We start from the raw sequence: 27,428 nt of genomic DNA on the forward strand, positions 1-27,428 counted from the left end.
GAAAGAGAGAGAGGGGAAAGAGAGCGAGAGAGAAAGAGAGAGATGGGGAAAGAGAGAGAGAAGGGAAAGAGAGAGAGAAGGGAAAGAGAGAGAGAAGGGAAAGAGAGAGAGAGGGGAAAGAGAGAGAGAGGGGAAAGAGAGAGAGAGGGGAAAGAGAGAGAGAGAAATGGAGAGAGAGAGAGAGAGAGAGAAATGGAGAGGGGAAAGAGAGCGAGAGAGAAATGGAGAGAGAGAGAGAGAGAAATGGAGAGAGAGAGAGAGAGAGAAATGGAGAGAGAGAGAGAGAAATGGAGAGAGGGGAAAGAGAGAGAGAGAAATGGAGAGAGGGGAAAGAGAGAGAGAGAAATGGAGAGAGGGGAAAGAGAGAGAGAGAAATGGAGAGGAGAAAGAGAGAGAGAAATGGAGAGGAGAAAGAGAGAGAGAAATGGAGAGGAGAAAAAGAGAGAGAAATGGAGAGAGGGGAAAGAGAGAGAGAGAGAAATGGAGAGAGGGGAAAGAGAGAGAGAGAGAAATGGAGAGAGGGGAAAGAGAGAGAGAGAGAAATGAGGAGAGGGGAAAGAGAGAGAGAGAGAGAAATGGAGAGGGGAAAGAGAGCGAGAGAAATGGAGAGAGGGAAAGAGAGAGGGGAAAGAGAGAGAGAGAGAAATGGAGAGAGGGGAAAGAGAAATGGAGAGAGAGAGAGAGAGAGAGAAATGGAGAGAGGGGAAAGAGAGAGAGAGAAATGGAGAGAGGGGAAAGAGAGAGAGAAATGGAGAGGAGAAAGAGAGAGAGAAATGGAGAGGGGGGAAGAGAGAGAGAAATGGAGAGGAGAAAAAGAGAGAGAAATGGAGAGAGGGGAAAGAGAGAGAAATGGAGAGGAGAAAAAGAGAGAGAAATGGAGAGGGGAAAGAGAGAGAGAGAGAAATGGAGAGAGGGGAAAGAGAGAGAGAGAAATGGAGAGAGGAAAGAGAGAGGGGAAAGAGAGAGAGAGAAATGGAGAGGGGAAAGAGAGCGAGAGAAATGGAGAGAGGGGAAAGAGAGAGAGGGGAAAGAGAGAGAGAGAGAAATGGAGAGAGGGGAAAGAGAGAGAGAGAGAAATGGAGAGAGGGGAAAGAGAGAGAGAGAGAAATGGAGAGAGGGGAAAGAGAGAGAGACATGGAGAGAGGGGAAAGAGAGAGAGACATGGAGAGAGAGACATGGAGAGAGGGGAAAGAGAGAGAGAGTTAGAGAGAGAGAGAGAGAGAGAGAGAGAGAGAGAGAGAGAGAGAGAAATGGAGAGAGGGGAAAGAGAGAGAGAGAGAGAGAAATGGAGAGAGGGGAAAGAGAGCGAGAGAGAAATGGAGAGAGGGGAAAGAGAGCGAGAGAGAAATGGAGAGAGGGAAAGAGAGCGAGAGAGAAATGGAGAGAGGGAAAAGAGAGCGAGAGAGAAATGGAGAGAGGGAAAAGAGAGATAAGAAGAAGAGGGGACTTAATGACTGCATGTTTGTTCAACTACCCAGCGGGCGAATGATGTCACTAAAACCAGATTACAACCGTAATCACCTGATTCCAACTACCTGCTGGTTAACACAGAGAATAGAGCTGGTAAACATGGAGAATAGAGCTGGTTAACACAGAGAATAGAGCTGGTTAACACAGAGAATAGAGCTGGTAAACATGGAGAATAGAGCTGGTTAACACAGAGAATAGAGCTGGTTAACACAGAGAATAGAGCTGGTTAACACAGAGAATAGAGCTGGTTAACACAGAGAATAGAGCTGGTTAACACAGAGAATAGAGCTGGTAAACATGGAGAATAGAGCTGGTTAACACAGAGAATAGAGCTGGTTAACACAGAGAATAGAGCTGGTTAACACAGATAGATAGAATAGAGCTGGTAAACATGGAGAATAGAGCTGGTTAACACAGAGAATAGAGCTGGTTAACACAGAGAATAGAGCTGGTAAACATGGAGAATAGAGCTGGTTAACACAGAGAATAGAGCTGGTTAACACAGAGAATAGAGCTGGTTAACACAGAGAATAGAGCTGGTTAACACAGATAGATAGAATAGAGCTGGTAAACACGGAGAATAGAGCTGGTTAACACAGAGAATAGAGCTGGTTAACACAGAGAATAGAGCTGGTTAACACAGAGAATAGAGCTGGTTAACACAGAGAATAGAGCTGGTTAACACAGAGAGACAGTATAGAGCTGTTTAACACAGAGAATAGAGCTGGTTAACACAGGGAATAGAGCTGGTTAACACAAAGACACAGAGAATAGAGCTGGTTAACACAGAGAATAGAGCTGGTTAACACAGAGAATCGAGCTGGTTAACACAGAGAATAGAGCTGGTTAACACAGAGAGACAGAGCTGGTTAACACAGAGAGACAGAGAATAGAGCTGGTTAACACAGATAATAGAGCTGGTTAACACAGAGATTAGAGCTGGTTAACACAGAGATTAGAGCTGGTTAACACAGAGATTAGAGCTGGTTAACACAGAGATTAGAGCTGGTTAACACAGAGATTAGAGCTGGTTAACACAGAGATTAGAGCTGGTTAACACAGAGAATAGAGCTGGTTAACACAGAGAATAGAGCTGGATAACACAGAGACACAGAGAATAGAGCTGGATAACACAGAGAATAGAGCTGGTTAACACAGAGAATAGAGCTGGTTAACACAGAGAATAGAGCTGGTTAACACAGAGAATAGATCTGGTTAACACAGAGAATAGAGCTGGTTAACACAGAGAATAGAGCTGGTTAACACAGAGACACAGAGAATAGAGCTGGATAACAAAGAGATTAGAGCTGGTTAACACAGAGATTAGAGCTGGTTAACACAGAGAATAGAGCTGGTTAACACAGAGAATAGAGCTGGTTAACACAGAGACAGAGATTAGAGCTGGATAACACAGAGAATAGAGCTGGTTAAAACAGAGAATAGAGCTGGTTAACACAGAGAGACAGAATAGAGCTGGTTAACACAGAGAATAGAGCTGGTTAACACAGAGAGACAGAATAGAGCTGTTTAACACAGAGAATAGAGCTGGTTAACACAGAGAGACAGAATAGAGATGGTTAACACAGAGAATAGAGCTGGCTAACACAGAGAGACAGAAAAGAGCTGGTTAACACAGGGAGATAGAGAATAGAGCTGGTTAACACAGAGAATAGAGCGGTTTAACACAGAGAATAGAGCGGTTTAACACAGAGAATAGAGCTGGTTAACACAGAGAGACAGAAAAGAGCTGTTTAACACAGAGAATAGAGCTGGTTAACACAGAGAATAGAGCTGGTTAACACAGGGAGATAGAGAATAGAGCTGGTTAACACAGAGAATAGAGCTGGTTAACACAGGGAGATAGAGAATAGAGCTGGTTAACACAGAGAATAGAGCTGGTTAACACAGAGAATAGAGCTGGTTAACACAGAGAATAGAGCTGCTAAACACAAAGAATAGAGCTGGTTAACAGAGACAGAATAGAGCTGGTTAACACAGAGAACAGAGCTGGTTAACACAGAGAATAGAGCTGGTTAACACAGAGAATAGAGCTGGTTAACACAGAGAATAGAGCTGGTTAACACAGAGAATAGAGCTGGTTAACACAGAGAATAGAGCTGGTTAACACAGAGATTAGAGCTGGTTAACACAGAGATTAGAGCTGGTTAACACAGAGATTAGAGCTGGTTAACACAGAGATTAGAGCTGGTTAACACAGAGATTAGAGCTGGTTAACACAGAGATTAGAGCTGGTTAACACAGAGAATAGAGCTGGTTAACACAGAGAATAGAGCTGGATAACACAGAGACACAGAGAATAGAGCTGGATAACACAGAGAATAGAGCTGGTTAACACAGAGAATAGAGCTGGTTAACACAGAGAATAGAGCTGGTTAACACAGAGAATAGAGCTGGTTAACACAGAGAATAGATCTGGTTAACACAGAGAATAGAGCTGGTTAACACAGAGAATAGAGCTGGTTAACACAGAGACACAGAGAATAGAGCTGGATAACAAAGAGAATAGAGCTGGATAACACAGAGAATAGAGCTGGTTAACACAAATAATAGAGCTGGTTAACACAGAGAATAGAGCTGGTTAACACAGAGACAGAGATTAGAGCTGGATAACACAGAGAATAGAGCTGGTTAAAACAGAGAATAGAGCTGGTTAACACAGAGAGACAGAATAGAGCTGGTTAACACAGAGAATAGAGCTGGTTAACACAGAGAGACAGAATAGAGCTGTTTAACACAGAGAATAGAGCTGGTTAACACAGAGAGACAGAATAGAGATGGTTAACACAGAGAATAGAGCTGGCTAACACAGAGAGACAGAAAAGAGCTGGTTAACACAGGGAGATAGAGAATAGAGCTGGTTAACACAGAGAATAGAGCGGTTTAACACAGAGAATAGAGCGGTTTAACACAGAGAATAGAGCTGGTTAACACAGAGAGACAGAAAAGAGCTGTTTAACACAGAGAATAGAGCTGGTTAACACAGAGAATAGAGCTGGTTAACACAGGGAGATAGAGAATAGAGCTGGTTAACACAGAGAATAGAGCTGGTTAACACAGGGAGATAGAGAATAGAGCTGGTTAACACAGAGAATAGAGCTGGTTAACACAGAGAATAGAGCTGGTTAACACAGAGAATAGAGCTGCTAAACACAAAGAATAGAGCTGGTTAACAGAGACAGAATAGAGCTGGTTAACACAGAGAACAGAGCTGGTTAACACAGAGAATAGAGCTGGTTAACAAAGAGAGACAGAATAGAGCTGGTTAACACAGAGAATAGAGCTGGTTAACACAGAGAATAGAGCTGGTTAACACAGAGAATAGAGCTGGTTAACAAAGAGAGACAGAATAGAGCTGGTTAACACAGAGAATAGAGCTGGTTAACACAGAGAATAGAGCTGGTTAACAAAGAGAGACAGAATAGAGCTGGTTAACACAGAGAATAGAGCTGGATAACACAGAGAATAGAGCTGGTTAAAACAGAGAATAGAGCTGGTTAAAACAGAGAATAGAGCTGGATAACACAGAGAGACAGAATAGAGCTGGTTAACACAGGGAGATAGAGAATAGAGCTGGTTAACACAGAGAATAGAGCTGGTTAACACAAAGAATAGAGCTGGTTAACACAGAGACACAGAGAATAGAGCTGGTTAACACAGAGAATAGAGCTGGTTAACACAAAGAATAGAGCTGGTTAACACAAAGAATAGAGCTGGTTAACACAGAGACAGAATAGAGCTGGTTAACACAGAGAATTGAGCTGGTTAACACAGAGAGACAGAATAGAGCTGGTTAACACAGAGAATAGAGCTGGTTAACACAGAGAATAGAGCTGGTTAACACAGAGAATAGAGCTGGTTAACACAAAGAATAGAGCTGGTTAACACAAAGAATAGAGCTGGTTAACACAGAGACAGAATAGAGCTGGTTAACACAGAGAATTGAGCTGGTTAACACAGAGAGACAGAATAGAGCTGGTTAACACAGAGAATAGAGCTGGTTAACACAGAGAATTGAGCTGGTTAACACAGAGAGACAGAATAGAGCTGGTTAACACAGAGAATAGAGCTGGTTAACACAGAGAATAGAGCTGGTTAACACAGAGCATAGAGCTTTAATATTGTAGTGGACCAAGATGAGAGGAACGTTGGTGCGGCCAAACGGACTGTGTGCATTTCAAGTTTCGAGCTATTCAGGTGTGATGCCATTTTCTAACTTGTATTTATTTTATTGTTTGTTATAATTCGTTTTATCATTATTATAGTACACTGAGTGGTTATGGTCGTTGTCCTATTGGAAGGTGAACCTTCACCCCAGTCTGAGGTCCTGAGCGCTCTGGAGCAGGTTTTCATCAAAGATCTCTCTGGGTTGGCGCCCCCCCCTTGTGTTGTGCCGTGGTGGAGATCTTTGTGGGCTATACTCGGCCTTGTCTCAGGATGGTAAGTTGGTGGTTGAAGATATCCCTCTAGTGGTGTGGAGGCTGTGTTTTGGCAAAGTGGGTGGGGTTATATACTGCCTGTTTGGCCCTGTCCGGGGGGCATCATCGGATGGGGCCACAGTGTCTCCTGACCCCTCCTGTCTCAGCCTCCAGTATTTATGCTGCAGTAGTTTGTGTCAGAGGGCTAGGGTCAGTCTGTTATATCTGGAGTATTTCTCCTGTCTTATCCGGTGTCCTGTGTGAATTTAAGTATGCTCTCTCTAATTCTCTCTTTCTCTCTCGGAGGACCTGAGTCCTAGGACCATGCCTCAGGACTACCTGGCATGATGACTCCTTGCTGTCCCCAGTCCACCTGGCCGTGCTGCTGCTCCAGTTTCAACTGTTCTGCCTGCGGCTATGGAACCCTGACCTGTTCACCGGACGTGCTACCTGTCCCAGACCTGCTGTTCAACTCTCTAGAGACCGCAGGAGCAGTAGAGATACTCTGAATGATCGGCTATGAAAAGCCAACTGACATTTACTTCTGAGGTGCTGACCTGTTGCACCCTCGACAACTACTGTGATTATTATTATTTGACCATGCCGGTCATTTATGAACATTTGAACATCTTGGCCATGTTCTGTTATAATCTCCACCCGGCACAGCCAGAAGAGGACTGGCCACCCCTCAGAGCCTGGTTCCTCTCTAGGTTTCTTCCTAGGTTTTGGCCTTTCTAGGGAGTTTTTCCTAGCCACCGTGCTTCTACACCTGCATTGCTTGTTGTTTGGGGTTTTAGGCTGGGTTTCTGTACAGCACTTTGAGATATCAGCTGATGTAAGAAGGGCTTTATAAATACATTTGATTTGATTTGTACTTTTCTCTGTTCATCTTTGCCTTGATCCTGACTAGTCTCCCAGTCCCTGCTGCTGAAAAACATCCCCACAGCATGATGCTGCCACCATCATGCTTCACCGTAGGGATGGTGCCAGGTTTCCTCCAGACGTGACACTTGGCATTCAGGCCAAAGAGTTCAATCTTGGTTTCATCAGACCAGAGGATCTTGTTTCTCATGGTCAGAGTCCTTTAGGTACCTTTTGACAAACTCCAAGCGGGCTGTCATGTGCCTTTTACCGAGGAGTGGCTTCCGTCTGGCCACTCTACCATAAAGACCTGATTGGTGGAGTGCTGCAGAGATGGTTGTCCTTCTAGAAGGTTCTCCCATCTCCACAGAGGAACTCTGGAGCTCTGTCAGAGTGACCATCGGGTTCTTGGTCACCCCCCCCTCCTTACAAGGCCCTTTTCCGTCCTCGGGTCCATTCGGAAACGGATCTTTGTAAATGTGTTATGTCTCCATATCCCGTATCTATTTTGTAACAGGTCCAACTTCTTGGACCCTTGAAGACCTCTACTCCTCATTCCCTATATAGGAGTCCTATGAGCCCAGGTCACGAGTAGTGCACTAGATTATAGGGTGGCATTTGGGATAAAAGGCCAGGTAAAGGACTCACTCGGTGCCCAGTTTCCTGGGACTGGCTAGTTCCTTGGCGCTGCCGCTCAGCACGTTGAGGATGACCAGAGGGTACAGAATATTCTTCTCCAAGAACAGCAGCCACACATGGAGCTTCTCAAACCACATCACATGGGCCGCGCCTACAAAACAAAACAAAACAAAAAAACGGGTTCGGTCAGTCAATTAGCACCGTGGCTACGTTGTGAATATAACCTATTACACATCGAAGCCTACTCATGGAAGTAAAAGCACTTCGGATCGTAAACTCCATTGAACATAGTCCTGGATAAGGTTAACGTGCAGGTCTGTTAAAATTTAAAATGGCGCCTAAAATGTTAACTGGCAGCAGGAAAGAGAATTTCCACCAATCGAGTCGGGTATTTGGGGTGACTTACCTCTGACCTCGAACTGGTAGTACTCCCTGGTCTTGAGCAGTGGGTGTGAGAAGCAGTACCAGGGCAGCTGCTTGCGGACCTGTGGCAGCAGGTAATGTGTTAGCAGACCCACTGTTCCCAGTAGAGAGTACAGCACGTAACTCAGGAACGGCTGTGGTGGGCAACAGGGAGGGGGAGACGAGGAAAGAAAGAAAGAAAGAAAGAAAGAAAGAGAGAAAGAGAGAGAAAGAGAGAGAGAGAGAGAGAGAGAGAGAGAGAGAGAGAGAGAGAGAGAGAGAGAGAGAGAGAGAGAGAGAGAGAGATGGTGGTACAGGGAGGGAGAGAGAGGAGAGAAGACAGATAGATGGTGGTACAGGGAGAGAGAGAGGAGAGAGAGAGGAGACAGATAGATGGTGGTACAGGGAGAGAGAGAGAGGAGAGAGAGAGGAGAGAGAGAGATGGTGGTACAGGGAGGGAGAGAGAGGAGAGAGAGACAGATGGTGGTACAGGGAGAGAGAGAGAGGAGAGAGAGAGGAGACAGATAGTTGGTGGTACAGGGAGAGAGAGAGAGGAGAGAGAGAGAGGAGACAGATAGATGGTGGTACAGGGAGAGAGAGAGAGAGAGGAGAGAGAGAGGAGACAGATAGATGGTGGTACAGGGAGAGAGAGAGAGGAGAGAGAGAGGAGACAGATAGATGGTGGTACAGGGAGAGAGAGAGGAGAGAGAGAGGAGAGAGAGAGATGGTGGTACAGGGAGAGAGAGAGAGAGAGAGAGAGAGAGAGAGAGAGAGAGAGAGAGAGAGAGAGAGAGAGAGAGAGAGAGAGACAGATAGATGGTGGTACAGGGAGGGAGAAAGAGAGAGAGAGAGAGAGAGAGAGAGAGAGATGGTGGTACAGGGAGGTAGAGATGAGTTAAAGATGTTATACATGTGATAGAACATAAATGATACTTAGTCAAATGTTCTTATCAGGCATTTTGCTTTCAACTCAACTGCCTAACACACACACCCAAAGAGGTTGGAAACCAGGTACAATGCAACGCCACCAAGCAGTTCAGTGCTCTGCTCAAGGGCACAACGGCAAGAGATTAACGAGGCAGAGCTCTACTGTACCTGCAGAACGATGAACATGGTGCTGACGTGGATGGCAAAGTAGAGGACAGCGATGACAACGCAGACGATCAGGTCGGAATGAAGACGCTCACTCTGGGGGACAGACAGGAGGACTGTTAGGTTAGGAGGAGAGGACAGACAGACAGGCAGGAGGACTGTTAGGAGGAGAGGACAGACAGACAGACAGGAGGACTGTTAGGAGGAGAGGACAGACAGACAGACAGGAGGACTGTTAGGAGGAGAGGACAGACATGAGGAGGACTGTTAGGAGGAGAGGACATACAGACAGGAGGACTGTTAGGAGGAGAGGACAGACAGACAGGAGGACTGTTAGGAGGAGAGGACAGACAGACAGACAGGAGGACTGTTAGGAGGAGAGGACAGACAGACAGACAGACAGACAGGACTGTTAGGAGGAGAGGACAGACAGACAGGAGGACTGTTAGGTTAGGAGGAGAGGACAGACAGACAGGCAGGAGGACTGTTAGGAGGAGAGGACAGATAGACAGGAGGACTGTTAGGAGGAGAGGACAGACAGACAGGAGGACTGTTAGGAGGAGAGGACAGACAGACAGGAGGACTGTTAGGAGGAGAGGACAGACAGACAGGAGGACTGTTAGGAGGAGAGGACAGACAGACAGGCAGGAGGACTGTTAGGAGGAGAGGACAGACAGGAGGACTGTTAGGAGGAGAGGACAGACAGACAGACAGGAGGACTGTTAGGAGGAGAGGACAGACAGACAGGAGGACTGTTAGGAGGAGAGGACAGACAGACAGGAGGACTGTTAGGAGGAGAGGACAGACAGGCAGGAGGACTGTTAGGAGGAGAGGACAGACAGACAGGAGGACTGTTAGGAGGAGAGGACAGACAGACAGGAGGACTGTTAGGAGGAGAGGACAGACAGACAGACAGGAGGACTGTTAGGAGGAGAGGACAGACAGACAGACAGGAGGACTGTTAGGAGGAGAGGACATACAGACAGGAGGATTGTTGGGAGGAGAGGACAGACAGACATGGACTGTGAGCAACACTAACAGAATTGAGACCAGGCGAGAACCAGAGGTGGTTGATATTGACGTCAGAACAGTAAGGTTTGGAATTCCACCACAACATGCTTGGCCTACAGCCTAGAGACCAGGTTCTGACTAACTAACAACTCTGCATGAAGGAGGGTTAGGAGACAGAGTGGAGGAGACGAGGGTTAGGAGACAGACAGGAGGAGAGGAGGGTTAGGAGACAGACAGGAGGAGAGGAGGGTTAGGAGACAGACAGGAGGAGAGGAGGGTTAGGAGACAGACAGGAGGAGAGGAGGGTTAGGAGACAGATAGGAGGAGAGGAGGGTTAGGAGACAGACAGGAGGAGAGGAGGGTTAGGAGACAGACAGGAGGAGAGGAGGGTTAGGAGACAGAGAGGAGGAGAGGAGGGTTAGGAGACAGAGAGGAGGGTTAGGAGGCAGACAGGAGGGTTAGGAGACAGACAGGAGGGTTAGGAGACAGAGAGGAGGAGACGAGGGTTAGGATATAGAGAGGAGGAGAGGAGGGTTAGGAGACAGACAGGAGGAGAAGAGGGTTAGGAGACAGAGAGGAGGAGAGGAGGGTTAGGAGACAAAGAGGAGGAAAGGAGGGTTAGGAGACAAAGAGGAGGAGACGAGGGTTAGGAGACAGACAGGAGGGTTAGGAGACAGACAGGAGGAGAAGAGGGTTAGGAGACAGAGAGGAGGAGACGAGGGTTAGGAGACAAAGAGGAGGAGAGGAGGGTTAGGAGACAGACAGGAGGGTTAGGAGACAGACAGGAGGAGAGGAGGGTTAGGAGACAGAGAGGAGGAGACGAGGGTTAGGAGATAGAGAGGAGGAGAGGAGGGTTAGGAGACAGAGAGGAGGAGAGGAGGGTTAGGAGACAGACAGGAGGAGAGGAGGGTTAGGAGACAGACAGGAGGAGAAGAGGGTTAGGAGACAGAGAGGAGGAGAGGAGGGTTAGGAGACAGACAGGAGGAGATGAGGGTTAGGAGACAGACAGGAGGAGAAGAGGGTTAGGAGACAGAGAGGAGGAGAAGAGGGTTAGGAGACAGAGAGGAGGAGAGGAGGGTTAGGAGACAGACAGGAGGAGAGGAGGGTTAGGAGACAAAGAGGAGGAGAGGAGGGTTAGGAGACAGACAGGAGGAGAGGAGGGTTAGGAGACAAAGAGGAGGAGAGGAGGGTTAGGAGACAGACAGGAGGGTTAGGAGACAGACAGGAGGAGAGGAGGGTTAGGAGACAGAGAGGAGGAGAGGAGGGTTAGGAGACAGAGAGGAGGAGAGGAGGGTTAGGAGACAGACAGGAGGGTTAGGAGACAGAGAGGAGGGTTAGAAGACGGACAGGAGGGTTAGGAGACAGAGAGGAGGAGAAGAGGGTTAGGAGACAGAGAGGACTAGAGGAGGGTTAGGAGACAGAGAGGAGGAGACGAGGGTTAGGAGACAGAGAGGAGGAGAGGAGGGTTAGGAGACAGAGAGGAGGAGACGAGGGTTAGGAGACAGAGAGGAGGAGAGGAGGGTTAGGAGACAGAGGAGGAGAAGAGGGTTAGGAGACAGAGAGGAGGGTTAGGAGACAGACAGGAGGGTTAGGAGACAGACAGGAGGGTTAGGAGACAGACAGGAGAGTTAGGAGACAGACAGGAGGAGAGGAGGGTTAGGAGACAGAGAGGAGGAGAAGAGGGTGAGGAGACAGAGAGGAGGAGAAGAGGGTTAGGAGACAGAGAGGAGGAGAGGAGGGTTAGGAGACAGAGAGGAGGAGACGAGGGTTAGGAGACAGACAGGAGGAGAGGAGGGTTAGGAGACAGAGAGGAGGAGAGGAGGGTTAGGAGACAGAGGAGGAGAAGAGGGTTAGGAGACAGAGAGGAGGAGAGGAGGGTTAGGAGACAGAGAGGAGGAGAGGAGGGTTAGGAGACAGAGAGGAGGGTTAGGAAACAGACAGGAGGGTTAGGAGACAGACAGGAGGGTTAGGAGACAGACAGGAGGGTTAGGAGACAGACAGGAGGGTTAGGAGACAGACAGGAGGGTTAGGAGACAGAGAGGAGGAGAGGAGGGTTAGGAGACAGAGAGGAGGAGAGGAGGGTTAGGAGACAGAGAGGACTAGAGGAGGGTTAGGAGACAGAGAGGAGGAGAGGATGGTTAGGAGAGGAGGGTTAGGAGATAGAGGGAGAGGGTAGGAGACAGACAGGGGGAGAGGAGGGAGCGTTAGAGCGAGAGGAGGATGGATTTACAAAGACTCGATAATGAGGCCTGATTAGAACCAGTCAACATTACAACAACCACTTACCACAGAACCCTTGAGCTTTTCAGGATGAGGGTCCTGCACCTCAGACAACTAACTACATTGTATTCAGAAAGTATTCATACCCTTAACTTAATCCACATTGTGTTGTGTTACAACCTTAATTCAAAATTTACCAAATTACTTTTTTTTTCTCTGACCCATCTACACACAATACCCCATAATGACAAAGTCAAAACATATTCATAGATATTTTTGGAAATGTATTTAAAAACAAATACACAAATATCTAATCTACATAATTATTCACACCCGAGTCAATACTTTGTAGAAGCACCTTTGACAGTGATTACAGCTGAGAGTGTTTCTGGGTAAATCTCTAAGTGCTTTCCACATCTGGATTGTACAATATTAGCACATTATTCGTTTTTAAATTCTTCAAGTTCTGTCAAGTTGGTTGTTGATCATTGCTAGACAGCCATTTTCCCGGAGTCGCCTCTTCACTGTTGACGTTAAGACTGGTGTTTTACGGGTACTATTTAATGAAGCTGCCAGTTGAGGACTTGTGAGGCGTCTGTTTCTCAAACTAGACACTCTAATGTACTTGTCCTCCTGCTCAGTTGCGCACCGGGGCCTCCCACTCCTCTTTCTATTCTGGTTAGAGCCAGTTTGCGCTGTTCTGTGAAGGGAGTAGTACACAGCGTTGTACGAGATCTTCAGTTTCTTGGCAATTTCTCTCATGGAATAGCCTTCACTTCTCAGAACAAGAATAGACTGACGAGTTTCAGAAGGAAGTAATTTGTTTCTAGCCATTTTGAGCCTGTAGTCGAACCCACAAATGCTGATGCTCCAGATCCTCAACTAGTCTAAAGAAGGCCAGTTTTATTGCTTCTTTAATCAGGACGACAGTTTTCAGCTGTGCTAACATAATTACAAAAGGGTTTTCTAATGATCAATTACCCTTTTAAAATGATAAACTTGGATTAGCTAACACAACGTGCCATTGGAACACAGGAGTGATGGTTGCTGATAACGGGCCTCTGTACGCCTATGTAGATATTCCATTAAAAATCAGACGTTCCCAGCTACAATAGTCATTTACAACATTAACAATGTCTACACTGTATTTCTGATCAATTTGATGTTATTTTAAAATTGACTAAAAATTAGATTTTCTTTCAAAATCAAAGAACATTTCTAAGTGATCCTAAAGTTGTGAACGGTAGAGTATATATTTATTTATTTCTTACCCCTCTTTCTCCCCAACTTCGTGATATCCAATTGGTAGTTACAGTCTTGTCTCGTCGCTGCAACTCCTGTGCGGACTCGGGAGAGGTGAAGGTCGAGAGCCATGAGTCCTGTGAAACACGACCCTGCCAAGGGTCGTCACACACGGCTCGCTTAACCCGGAAGCCAGCCGACACCAATGTGTCAGAGGAAACACTGTACCGAAGTCAGCTTGCAGGTGCCCGGCCCGCCACAAGGAGTCGCTAGGACACGATGGGACAAGGACATCCCGGCCGGCCAAAAACCTCCCATGACGACGCTGGGCCAATTGTGCATCACCTCATGGGTCTCCCGGTCGCGGCTGGCTGCAACACAGCCTGGGATCGAACCAGGGTCTGTAGTGACGCCTCTAGCACTGCGATGCAGTGCCTTAGACCGCTGCGCTGCGCCACTGCACCACGACAAACCATTTCTGTATGGACCTCGTTTTGTTAACTTTACAGTTGGCACTATGCATTCGGGCAGGTAGCGTTCTCCTGGCATCCGCCAAACCCAGATTAGTCCGTCGTACTGCCAGATGTTGAAGAGTGATTCATCACTCCAGAGAACACGTTTCCACTACTCCAGAGTCAAATGGAGGCGAGCTTTACACCACTCCAGCCAACGCTTGGCATTGCACATGGTGATCTTACGCTTGTGTGCGGCTGCTCAGCCATGGAAACCAATTTCATGGAGCTCCCGACGAACAGTTATTGTGCTGACGTTGCTTCCAGAGGCAGTTTGGAACTTGGTAGTGAGTGTTACAACCGAGGACATACAATTTTTACACACTACACGCTTTTGTGGCCTGCCACTTTGTGGCTAAGCCGTTGTTGCTCCTAGACACTTCCACTTCACAATACCAGCTCTAGCAGGGCATACATTTTACGAACTGACTCGTTGGAAAGGTGGCATCCTATGACGGTGCCACGTTGAAAGTCACTGAGCTCTTCAGTAAGACCATTCTACTGCCAATGTTTGTCTATGGAGATCGCATGGCAGTGCGCTCAATTTTATACACCTGCCAGCAACGGGTGTGACTGAAATAGCTGAATCCACTAATTTGAAGGGATATCCGCAAACTTTTGTGCGTGTGTATATATATATTATAGTGTATAGGGGCTGCAGGTAGCCTAGTGGGTAGAGCGTTGGGTCAGTAACCGAAAGGTGGCTGGATCGAATCCCCGAGCTGACAAGGTAAAAATCTGTCATTCTGCCTCCTGAACAAGGCAGTTAACCCACTCACTGTTCTCAGGTAGGCTGTCATGGAAAATAAGAATTTGTTCTTAACTGACTTGCCTAGTTAAATGAAAAATAAGAAATATAAAATATTCAATGTCTGCTTATTTTTTGTTGTTGAAGCCATCTACCAGTAGGTGCCCTTCGTTGCGAGGCATTGGAAAACCTCCCTGGTCTTTGTGGTTGAATCTGTGTTTGAAATTCACTGCTCGACTGAGGGACCTTACAGATAATTGTATGTGTGGGGGTACAGAGATGAGGTAGTCATTTAAAAAGCATGTTAAACACTATTAAAGCACACAGAGTGAGTCCATGTAACTTATTATGTGACTTGTTAAGCATATTTTTTACTTGTGAACTTATTAAGGCTTGCCATAACAAATGTTTGAAAACTTACTGACTCAAGACATTTCAGCTTTTCATAAAAATAATCATTATGGGGTGTCGTGTGTAGAGGCCAGTGACACAACATCTAAATTTAATCCATTTTAAATTCAGGCTGTAACAAAATGTCAAGGGGTATGAATATATTCTGAAGGCACTGTAACCAGTTAACTAACTAACTAACTAACTAACTAACTAACTAACTAACTAACTAACTAACTAACAAACTAACAGGTAAACCACAGAGCCACTAAGCTTCTCAGGTAAAGGGTCCTGGACCTCAGACAACTAACTAACTAACAGGTAAATCACAGAGCCACTAAGCTTCTCAGGTAAAGGGTCCTGGACCTCAGACAACTAACTAACTAACAGGTAAATCACAGAGCCACTAAGCTTCTCAGGTAAAGGGTCCTGGACCTCAGACAACTAACTAACTAACAGGTAAATCACAGAGCCACTAAGCTTCTCAGGTAAAGGGTCCTGGACCTCAGACAACTAACTAACTAACAGGTAAATCACAGAGCCACTAAGCTTCTCAGGTAAAGGGTCCTGGACCTCAGACAACTAACTAACTAACAGGTAATCACAGAGCCACTAAGCTTCTCAGGTAAAGGGTCCTGGACCTCAGACAACTAACTAACTAACAGGTAAATCACAGAGCCACTAAGCTTCTCAGGTAAAGGGTCCTGGACCTCAGACAACTAACTAACTAACAGGTAATCACAGAGCCACTAAGCTTCTCAGGTAAAGGGTCCTGGACCTCAGACAACTAACTAACTAACAGGTAATCACAGAGCCACTAAGCTTCTCAGGTAAAGGGTCCTGGACCTCAGACAACTAACTAACTAACAGGTAAATCACAGAGCCACTAAGCTTCTCAGGTAAAGGGTCCTGGACCTCAGACAACTAACTAACTAACAGGTAAATCACAGAGCCACTAAGCTTCTCAGGTAAAGGGTCCTGGACCTCAGACAACTAACTAACTAACAGGTAAATCACAGAGCCACTAAGCTTCTCAGGTAAAGGGTCCTGGACCTCAGACAACTAACTAACTAACAGGTAATCACAGAGCCACTAAGCTTCTCAGGTAAAGGGTCCTGGACCTCAGACAACTAACTAACTAACAGGTAAATCACAGAGCCACTAAGCTTCTCAGGTAAAGGGTCCTGGACCTCAGACAACTAACTAACTAACAGGTAAATCACAGAGCCACTAAGCTTCTCAGGTAAAGGGTCCTGGACCTCAGACAACTAACTAACTAACAGGTAAATCACAGAGCCACTAAGCTTCTCAGGTAAAGGGTCCTGGACCTCAGACAACTAACTAACTAACAGGTAAATCACAGAGCCACTAAGCTTCTCAGGTAAAGGGTCCTGGACCTCAGACAACTAACTAACTAACAGGTAAATCACAGAGCCACTAAGCTTCTCAGGTAAAGGGTCCTGGACCTCAGACAACTAACTAACTAACAGGTAAATCACAGAGCCACTAAGCTTCTCAGGTAAAGGGTCCTGGACCTCAGACAACTAACTAACTAACTAACTAACTACTCACCACAGAGCCCCTGAGTTTCTCAGGTAAAGGGTCCTGGACCTCAGACAACTAACTAACTAACAGGTAAACCACAGAGCCACTAAGCTTCTCAGGTAAAGGGTCCTGGACCTCAGACAACTAACTAACTAACAGGTAATCACAGAGCCACTAAGCTTCTCAGGTAAAGGGTCCTGGACCTCAGACAACTAACTAACTAACAGGTAAACCACAGAGCCACTAAGCTTCTCAGGTAAAGGGTCCTGGACCTCAGACAACTAACTAACTAACAGGTAATCACAGAGCCACTAAGCTTCTCAGGTAAAGGGTCCTGGACCTCAGACAACTAACTAACTAACAGGTAATCACAGAGCCACTAAGCTTCTCAGGTAAAGGGTCCTGGACCTCAGACAACTAACTAACTAACAGGTAAATCACAGAGCCACTAAGCTTCTCAGGTAAAGGGTCCTGGACCTCAGACAACTAACTAACTAACAGGTAAATCACAGAGCCACTAAGCTTCTCAGGTAAAGGGTCCTGGACCTCAGACAACTAACTAACTAACAGGTAAATCACAGAGCCACTAAGCTTCTCAGGTAAAGGGTCCTGGACCTCAGACAACTAACTAACTAACAGGTAAATCACAGAGCCACTAAGCTTCTCAGGTAAAGGGTCCTGGACCTCAGACAACTAACTAACTAACTAACTAACTACTCACCACAGAGCCACTAAGCTTCTCAGGTAAAGGGTCCTGGACCTCAGACAACTAACTAACTAACTAACTAACTAACTACTCACCACAGAGCCCCTGAGTTTCTCAGGTAAAGGGTCCTGGACCTCAGACAACTAACTAACTAACTAACTACTCACCACAGAGCCCCTGAGTTTCTCAGGTAAAGGATCCTGGACCTCAGACAACTAACTAACTAACTAACTAACTAACTAACTAACTAACTACTCACCACAGAGCCCCTGAGTTTCTCAGGTAAAGGGTCCTGGACCTCAGACAACTAACTAACTAACTAACTACTACTACTCACCACAGAACTCCTGAGTTTCTCAGGTAAAGGATCCTGGACCTCAGACAACTAACTAACTAACTACTCACCACAGAACCCCTGAGTTTCTCAGGTAAAGGGTCCTGGACCTCAGACAACTAACTAACTAACTAACTAACTAACTACTCACCACAGAGCCCCTGAGTTTCTCAGGTAAAGGATCCTGGACCTCAGACAACTAACTAACTAACTAACTAACTACTCACCACAGAACCCCTGAGTTTCTCAGGTAAAGGATCCTGGACCTCAGACAACTAACTAACTAACTACTACTCACAACAGAACCCCTGAGTTTCTCAGGTAAAGGATCCTGGACCTCAGACAACTAACTAACTAACTATTACTCACCACAGAACCCCTGAGTTTCTCAGGAAAAGGGTCCTGGACCTCAGACAACTAACTAACTAACTAACTAACTACTACTACTCACCACAGAGCCCCTGAGTTTCTCAGGTAAAGGGTCCTGGACCTCAGACAACTAACTAACTAACCAACTAACTAACTAACTAACTACTACTCACCACAGAGCCCCTGAGTTTCTCAGGTAAAGGGTCCTGGACCTCAGACAACTAACTAACTAACTAACTAACTAACTAACTAACTACTACTCACCACAGAACCCCTGAGTTTCTCAGGTAAAGGGTCCTGGACCTCAGACAACTAACTAACTAACTACTCACCACAGAGCCCCTGAGTTTCTCAGGTAAAGGGTCCTGGACCTCAGACAACTAACTAACTAACTAAACTACTACTCACCACAGAACCCCTGAGTTTCCCAGGTAAAGGATCCTGGACCTCAGACAACTAACTAACTAACTACTCACCACAGAACCCCTGAGTTTCTCAGGTAAAGGGTCCTGGACCTCAGACAACTAACTAACTAACTACTCACCACAGAGCCCCTGAGTTTCTCAGGTAAAGGGTCCTGGACCTCAGACAACTAACTAACTAACTAACTACTACTCACCACAGAACCCCTGAGTTTCTCAGGTAAAGGGTCCTGGACCTCAGACAACTAACTAACTAACTAACTACTCACCACAGAACCCCTGAGTTTCTCAGGTAAAGGATCCTGGACCTCAGACAACTAACTAACTAACTAACTAACTACTACTCACCACAGAACCCCTGAGTTTCTCAGGTAAAGGGTCCTGGACCTCAGACAACTAACTAACTAACTACTCACCACAGAACCCCTGAGTTTCTCAGGTAAAGGGTCCTGGACCTCAGACAACTAACTAACTAACTAACTACTCACCACAGAACCCCTGAGTTTCTCAGGTAAAGGGTCCTGGACCTCAGACAACTAACTAACTAACTAACTAACTACTCACCACAGAGCCCCTGAGTTTCTCAGGTAAAGGATCCTGGACCTCAGACAACTAACTAACTAACTAACTAACTACTCACCACAGAACCCCTGAGTTTCTCAGGTAAAGGGTCCTGGACCTCAGACAACTAACTAACTAACTACTCACCACAGAACCCCTGAGTTTCTCAGGTAAAGGGTCCTGGACCTCAGACAACTAACTAACTAACTAACTAACTAACTACTCACCACAGAGCCCCTGAGTTTCTCAGGTAAAGGGTCCTGGACCTCAGACAACTAACTAACTAACTAACTAACTAACTACTACTCACCACAGAACCCCTGAGTTTCTCAGGTAAAGGGTCCTGGACCTCAGACAACTAACTAACTAACTAACTAATTAACTAACTAACTACTCACCACAGAGCCCCTGAGTTTCTCAGGTAAAGGGTCCTGGACCTCAGACAACTAACTAACTAACTAACTAACTAACTACTCACCACAGAGCCCCTGAGTTTCTCAGGTAAAGGGTCCTGGACCTCAGACAACTAACTAACTAACTAACTAACTACTACTCAACACAGAACCCCTGAGTTTCTCAGGTAAAGGGTCCTGGACCTCAGACAACTAACTAACTAACTAACTAACTAACTAACTAACTAACTACTCACCACAGAGCCCCTGAGTTTCTCAGGTAAAGGGTCCTGGACCTCAGACAACTAACTAACTAACTAACTAACTAACTAACTACTCACCACAGAGCCCCTGAGTTTCTCAGGTAAAGGGTCCTGGACCTCAGACAACTAACTAACTAACTAACTAACTACTACTCACCACAGAACCCCTGAGTTTCTCAGGTAAAGGGTCCTGGACCTCAGACAACTAACTAACTAACTAACTAACTAACTAACTACTCACCACAGAGCCCCTGAGTTTCTCAGGTAAAGGGTCCTGGACCTCAGACAACTAACTAACTAACTAACTAACTAACTACTCACCACAGAGCCCCTGAGTTTCTCAGGTAAAGGGTCCTGGACCTCAGACAACTAACTAACTAACTAACTACTCACCACAGAACCCCTGAGTTTCTCAGGTAAAGGGTCCTGGACCTCAGACAACTAACTAACTAACTAACTACTACTACTCACCACAGAGCCCCTGAGTTTCTCAGGTAAAGGGTCCTGGACCTCAGACAACTAACTAACTAACTAACTACTCACCACAGAGCCCCTGAGTTTCTCAGGTAAAGGGTCCTGGACCTCAGACAACTAACTAACTAACTACTCACCACAGAGCCCCTGAGTTTCTCAGGTAAAGGGTCCTGGACCTCAGACAACTAACTAACTAACTACTCACCACAGAGCCCCTGAGTTTCTCAGGTAAAGGATCCTGGACCTCAGACAACTAACTAACTAACTAACTACTACTACTCACCACAGAACCCCTGAGTTTCTCAGGTAAAGGGTCCTGGACCTCAGACCACTAACTAACTAACTAACTACTACTACTCACCACAGAGCCCCTGAGTTTCTCAGGTAAAGGGTCCTGGACCTCAGACAACTAACTAACTAACTACTCACCACAGAGCCCCTGAGTTTCTCAGGTAAAGGATCCTGGACCTCAGACAACTAACTAACTAACTACTACTCACCACAGAGCCCCTGAGTTTCTCAGGTAAAGGGTCCTGGACCTCAGACAACTAACTAACTAACTAACTAACTAACTAACTAACTAACCAACTAACTAACTACTCACCACAGAGCCCCTGAGTTTCTCAGGTAAAGGGTCCTGGACCTCAGACAACTAACTAACTAACTAACTAACTAACTACTACTACTCACCACAGAGCCCCTGAGTTTCTCAGGTAAAGGGTCCTGGACCTCAGACAACTAACTAACTAACTAACTAACTACTCACCACAGAGCCCCTGAGTTTCTCAGGTAAAGGGTCCTGGACCTCAGACAACTAACTAACTAACTAACTACTCACCACAGAACCCCTGAGTTTCTCAGGTAAAGGGTCCTGGACCTCAGACAACTAACTAACTAACTAACTACTCACCACAGAACCCCTGAGTTTCTCAGGTAAAGGGTCCTGGACCTCAGACAACTAACTAACTAACTAACTAACTAACTACTCACCACAGAACCCCTGAGTTTCTCAGGTAAAGGGTCCTGGACATCAGACAGGGGGTCTTCTGAATTCTTCTCTGTCATGTTGGGCAGAAGCTTGGAATGCACCAAGGAACTACAGAAAGGGGAAAAGGGCACCGGGGTCAGTGGAAATACAAATACAAACCACTGGTTAAAACTAATATGCTCAAGGATAGTATGTCAAAGGTCAAAGGTCATCAAGTCCCAGAGAACAGTGTCGTTCTTGCATGTAGAAATACGTCTTGTCAGATAGAAGGGGAGGTCCTGTAGGATAGACTCACATCAGTACAGAGGGGTCGCTGCTCTGCCGGCTCAGATGGTAGGAGACAGCCACCAGGAGACCACAGAACAAGGAGAACAACACAGGAATGTGCTGAGGTTCCCACGTCTCCTGTTAGATAGAGGGACATACAGGGGTTAGAACCACAGAACGATGTGAGGATGGTTCCCACGTCTCCTGTTAGATAGAGGAACATACAGGGGTTAGAACCACAGGGATGAGAGGATGGTTCCCAGGTCTCCTGTTAGATAGAGGAACATACAGGGGTTAGAACCACAGAACGATGGGAGGATGGTTCCCAGGTCTCCTGTTAGATAGAGGAACATACAGGGGTTAGAACCACAGGACAACACAGGGATGAGAGGATGGTTCCCACGTCTCCTGTTAGATAGAGGAACATACAGGGGTTAGAACCACAGGGATGAGAGGATGGTTCCCACGTCTCCTGTTAGACAGAGGAACATACAGGGGTTAGAACCACAGGGATGAGAGGATGGTTCCCACGTCTCCTGTTGGATAGAGGAACATACAGGGGTTAGAACCACAGGACAACACAGAACGATGGGAGGATGGTTCCCACGTCTCCTGTTAGATAGAGGGACATACAGGGGTTAGAACCACAGAACGATGTGAGGATGGTTCCCACGTCTCCTGTTAGATAGAGGAACATACAGGGGTTAGAACCACAGAACGATGTGAGGATGGTTCCCAGGTCTCCTGTTAGATAGAGGAACATACAGGGGTTAGAACCACAGAACGATGGGAGGATGGTTCCCAGGTCTCCTGTTAGATAGAGGAACATACAGGGGTTAGAACCACAGGGATGAGAGGATGGTTCCCAGGTCTCCTGTTAGATAGAGGAACATACAGGGGTTAGAACCACAGGACAACACAGGGATGAGAGAATGGTTCCCACGTCTCCTGTTAGACAGAGGAACATACAGGGGTTAGAACCACAGGACAACACAGGGATGAGAGGATGGTTCCCACGTCTCCTGTTAGATAGAGGAACATACAGGGGTTAGAACCACAGGGATGAGAGGACGGTTCCCACGTCTCCTGTTAGATAGAGGAACATACAGGGGTTAGAACCACAGGACAACACAGGGATGAGAGGATGGTTCCCAGGTCTCCTGTTAGATAGAGGAACATACAGGGGTTAGAACCACAGGGATGAGAGAATAGTTCTGACCTTTAGGGCCCCGTAGCAGAGTCCGTAGAGCAGGGCCACGGTGACCGCGCTTCGCAGGACACTGTAGAGAGATGACAGAAGGCTGGTGGAGGCTGTGTGGGGGAAGCAGGTAGAGAAGAAGACGTCAGCAACACATCAGATACCATCGCGTTTTGACATTTGGTGCAACGAAAACCAGCATCATCAGCATATTTCTCTCTCTCTCTCTCTCTGTTTAAAAAGACGTGTTTAAAGTTGCCGACAACTTACAAAAGGTCAAAGAGACGTTAGCAGTGAGACAGCAGAGAGCATCTAGACTGCCATTGCATTTGGTGCAGCTCTATATGTATTTAATCGATATGAATTTTATTCACTGACCGTTCCCCCCGAACACGTGCATATCCAACTGCTCAAAGAGGTACACGACGAAGGTGTTGACCTGGGGGAGGAGCCCCACGAAGAACACGATGGGAAAACACAGAGTGAACACTGCAGAGAAACGAACAGGGAGGAAAGAACAGGAACAGACTAGAAAACCCACCTCGTATGACCACAAAATATGTCAAAGTAGCCCCCCAAAAAATGTGTCACACAGCGCTCATGTTTAGATGATTGTGGAAAGATCAGCCCCTTTAACATTAAAGATCAGATCAGACCCCTTTAACGTTAAAGATCAGATCCTGCCCCTTTAACGTTAAAGACCAGATCAGCACCTTTAACGTTACAGATCAGATCAGCCCCTTTAACGTTACAGATCAGATCAGCCCCTTTAACGTTAAAGATCAGATCCTGCCCCTTTAACGTTAAAGACCAGATCAGCCCCTTTAACGTTAAAGATCAGATCAGCCCCTTTAACGTTAAAGACCAGATCAGCCCCTTTAACGTTACAGATCAGATCAGCCCCTTTAACGTTACAGATCAGATCAGCCCCTTTAACGTTACAGATCAGATCAGCCCCTTTAACGTTACAGATCAGATCAGCCCCTTTAACGTTACAGATCAGATCAGCCCCTTTAACGTTACAGATCAGATCAGCCCCTTTAACGTTACAGATCAGATCAGCCCCTTTAACGTTAAAGATCAGATCAGCCCCTTTAACGTTAAAGATCAGATCCTGCCCCTTTAACGTTAAAGATCAGATCAGCCCCTTTAACGTTAAAGATCAGATCAGCCCCTTTAACGTTACAGATCAGATCAGCCCCTTTAACGTTAAAGATCAGATCAGCCCCTTTAACGTTAAAGATCAGATCAGCCGCTTTAACGTTACAGATCAGATCAGCCCCTTTAACATTAAAAATCAGATCAGCCCCTTTAACGTATTTGTGTACTCTATTCTCACCGATGACGAGGTCCCTGGCAGAGGACAGAACCAGGGAGCTAGTGATGGCGACACCGTACAGGGTGAACCGGGCAGAACCGGTCCTGGCACTACCGTAATCCAACATCCAGATCAGCACACAGCACAGACAGAAGTAGACGGGTCGGCTGTAGGCGATGATACGATTATGGCCCTGCAGACACAAGAGACAGTAGTAGAGTCGGGTCCACTAAAAGACTGCCGTTTCATATTTCGAGTAGAAATTGTGCACCAATATGGAATTTAAAAAGCCTGTTATATTAAATAAATAAAAAGTTCCTTTTAATATAGACCACAATGGAGATTTCCAGAAATCTGATTTTTAATATGAAAGAACTACTTTGCGAAAGTGTCAAAATTCAGCATTTTGACAAGTTTCACCATCATCGTAAAGCCCTAGTTATCGTGTTGCTTTGACAAAGTTATTTCCACAGATTTGGTCCAGACTGACTTTTCACTGCTACTGTATATCATGTCTTCCCCCCAAAAAAGTGTCAGAGACACAGAGAGAGAGACAGACAGAGATAGACAGACAGACATAGAAAGAGAGAGAGACAGACAGAGAAAAAGAGAGAGAGACAGACAGAGAGAAAGAGAGAGAGAGAGAAAGAGAGAGAGACACAGACAGACAGAAAGAGACAGACAGAAAGAGACAGACAGACATAGAAAGAGAGAGAGAGAGACAGACAGAGACAGACAGACAGACAGACAGACAGAGAGGTGGAGGGAGAGAGAGAGAGTGCGAGAGAGAGACAGAGAGAGAGAGAGACAGAGAGGTGGAGGGAGAGAGAGAGAGAGAGAGAGACAGACAGAGCGAGAGGTGGAGGGAGAGACAGACAGACAGAGAAACAGAGGGAGAGACAGACAGACAGACAGAGAGACGGAGAGCTGTAGTCTAAACTAGTCAGCTATTTAAAGCCCTATGCCTACAGCAGGGTTGGGAGACCACATTAATAAAAGACAGACTGCGAGAGGGGGGAGGGGTAGAGAGAGAGAGAGAGAGGGGGAGGGGAGAGAGGTGAGGGAAAGAAGGGGCAGTAACAGACTGACTACAAAGTGAGAAAGACATTTTTTGAGAGCTCACCTCAGGGCACAGAGAGGGCGACAGTAAGACCATAGAATCAAATAACATAACTCATGTAAGCAGGGGAGGAGAGGAACCCGTAACTACAGAGCAAGGAATAATGGCAGATATGAGTAGAAAGACAGAGTCGAGGCTTACGTGTCGAGGAGAAGAAGAGTCTGGTTGAACACTCTGGACATAGAAAGAAATATAAAAAAAACAGGTTAGATCATGTCATAAAGTGTGACAGTTAAAATGGGTGAAGTAGAAGCAGCTTTTCTCAAATGACTGGTGTTGTTTCACCTCGTGAAGTTGAATGTGCCGATTGTAACTGAGTCGCTCTGCATAATTGTCTGCTAATTGCTAAAATGTGACTAAAATGTGACTAAAAATGTGACTAAAATGTGACTAAAATGTGGAACCTTGAGTAGTGAGTACTGGCAGCTGGCGATGACGAGGCAGAACTGGAAGACCCAGATATCAGTGAAGAATCCGCCGACCAATAGGACGGACCCCAGGAAGGCCACCAGGACTGCTAGCGTCACTGCTAGGATGTTCTCCAGAACCTCACGGTTTCTGTTGTACAGGGGGAACACGGCAACACTGAATATAGGATAGGTCACAGCTAAGGTCAGGCTTTTCTTCCCATGTGGCCTGACCAATGGGGAAAACCCCCTGGTTTTAGGTTAGTGACCAATGTGGAAAAAACCCTGGTTTTAGGTTAGTGACCAATAGGAAAAACTCCTGGTCTAAGGTTAGTGACCAATGGGAAAAACTCCTGGTCTAAGGTTAGTGACCAATGGGGAAAACTCCTGGTCTAAGGTTAGTGATCAATGGGAAAAACTCCTGGTCTAAGGTTAGTGATCAATGGGAAAAACTCCTGGTCTAAGGTTAGTGATCAATGGGAAAAACTCCTGGTCTAAGGTTAGTGATCAATAGGAAAAACTCCTGGTCTAAGGTTAGTGATCAATGGGAAAAACTCCTGGTCTTAGGTTAGTGACCAATGTCCATTATTCGGGGGTACATCAGTAACTTCACCTGTTAACCAACGAACTAACCTGTCAAACAGAGCCAGCAAAGTGAGTCTGTCAAAGTGCAGGCCGACCCATAGGTTAGGCAGCAGCCAGAAGCGGTAGTGCTGTTTGGCCTGGCGTGCTGCGGCCGTGGCTGGGTCCTCCGGGTCTAGAGGAGCATCCTGGAGCTCTGGGCTCAGGTCTACATCCTGCTGTTCTAACAGCTCTGGGTCAATGGTTAGGAGACGGTTCAGACGGATCTGTAGAACACACACACACAAAAATAAATAATAATAATAATAATAATCAGGGGGAGGGACACGGGCGTACCGGACACCCCCGCAGGTTTGGACATACCTAGTCATTCAAGGGTTTTTATTTATTTTGACTATTTTCTACATTGTAGAAATAATAGTGAAGACATCGAAACTGTGAAATAACACATATGGAATCATGTAGTAACCAAAAAAAGTGTTATAAAATATATAATGATTTGTATATTTTAGATTCTTTAAAGTAGCCCCCCTTTACCTTGATGACAGCTTTGCACAATCATGACATTCTCTCAACCAGCTTCACCTGGAATGCTTTTCCAACAGTCTTGAAGGAGTTCCCACATATGCTGAGCACTTGTTGGCTGCTTTTCCTTCACTCTGTGGTCCAACTCACCCCAAACCATCTCAAATTGGGTTGAGAGGATGGGTGATTGTGGAGGTCATCTGATGCAGCACTCCATCGCTCTCCTTGGTCAAATAGCCCTTACACAGCCTGGAGGTGTGTTGAGTCATTGTCCTATTGAAAAACACGTGATAGTCCCACTAAACACAAACCAGATGGGATGGCGTATTGCTGCAGAATGCTGTGGTAGCCAGGGTGGTTAAGTGGGCCTTGAATTCTAAATAAATCATAGACCGTGTCAACAGCAAAGCACCCCCACACCATCACACCTCCTCCTCCATGCTTCACGGTGGGAACTACACATGCAGAGATCATCCGTTCACCTACTCTGCGTCTCACAAAGACACAACGGTTGGAATTAAAAATCTCAAATTTGGACTCATCAGACCAAAGGAAAGATTTCTACTGGTCAAATGTCCATTGCTCATGTTTCTTGGCCCAAGCAAGTCTCTTCTTCTTATTGGTGTCCTTTAGTTGTAGTGGTTTCTTTGCAGCAATTCGGCCATGAAGGCCTGATTCACACAGTCTCCTCTGAACAGTTGATGTTGAGATGTGTCTGTTACTTGAACTCTGTGAAGCATTTATTTGGGCTGCAATCTGAGGTGCAGTTAACTCTAATGAACTTATCCTCTGCAGCAGAGGTAACTCTGGGTCTTTCTTTCCTGTAACGATCGTCACGAGAGCCAGTTTCATCATAGCACTTGATGGTTTTTACGACTGCACTTGAAGAAACTTTAAAAGTTCTTGAAATTTTCTGGATTGACTGGCCTTCATG

General features: G+C 46.2%; 1 protein-coding gene across 1 annotated transcript in view; it reads right to left on the reverse strand.

Moving 5' to 3' along the window:
* pcnx1 (pecanex 1) overlaps positions 1 to 27,428 on the reverse strand; it is a 172,667-nt gene that overhangs the window by 64,240 nt on the left and 80,999 nt on the right. The window contains exons 11-21 of the mRNA XM_055862468.1: positions 26,021 to 26,235; positions 25,385 to 25,538; positions 25,122 to 25,154; positions 23,882 to 24,053; positions 22,921 to 23,031; positions 22,564 to 22,655; positions 21,373 to 21,482; positions 21,080 to 21,185; positions 8,904 to 8,996; positions 7,813 to 7,963; positions 7,416 to 7,557 (exon numbers count right to left, since the gene is read on the reverse strand). Of these exons, the coding sequence (XP_055718443.1) occupies positions 7,416 to 7,557; positions 7,813 to 7,963; positions 8,904 to 8,996; positions 21,080 to 21,185; positions 21,373 to 21,482; positions 22,564 to 22,655; positions 22,921 to 23,031; positions 23,882 to 24,053; positions 25,122 to 25,154; positions 25,385 to 25,538; positions 26,021 to 26,235 (1,379 nt within the window). The remainder of the gene's footprint in view (positions 1 to 7,415; positions 7,558 to 7,812; positions 7,964 to 8,903; positions 8,997 to 21,079; positions 21,186 to 21,372; positions 21,483 to 22,563; positions 22,656 to 22,920; positions 23,032 to 23,881; positions 24,054 to 25,121; positions 25,155 to 25,384; positions 25,539 to 26,020; positions 26,236 to 27,428) is intronic.

The sequence above is a fragment of the Salvelinus fontinalis genome, chromosome 15 (assembly GCF_029448725.1).
Source record: "Salvelinus fontinalis isolate EN_2023a chromosome 15, ASM2944872v1, whole genome shotgun sequence".
Lineage (NCBI taxonomy): Eukaryota > Metazoa > Chordata > Actinopteri > Salmoniformes > Salmonidae > Salvelinus > Salvelinus fontinalis.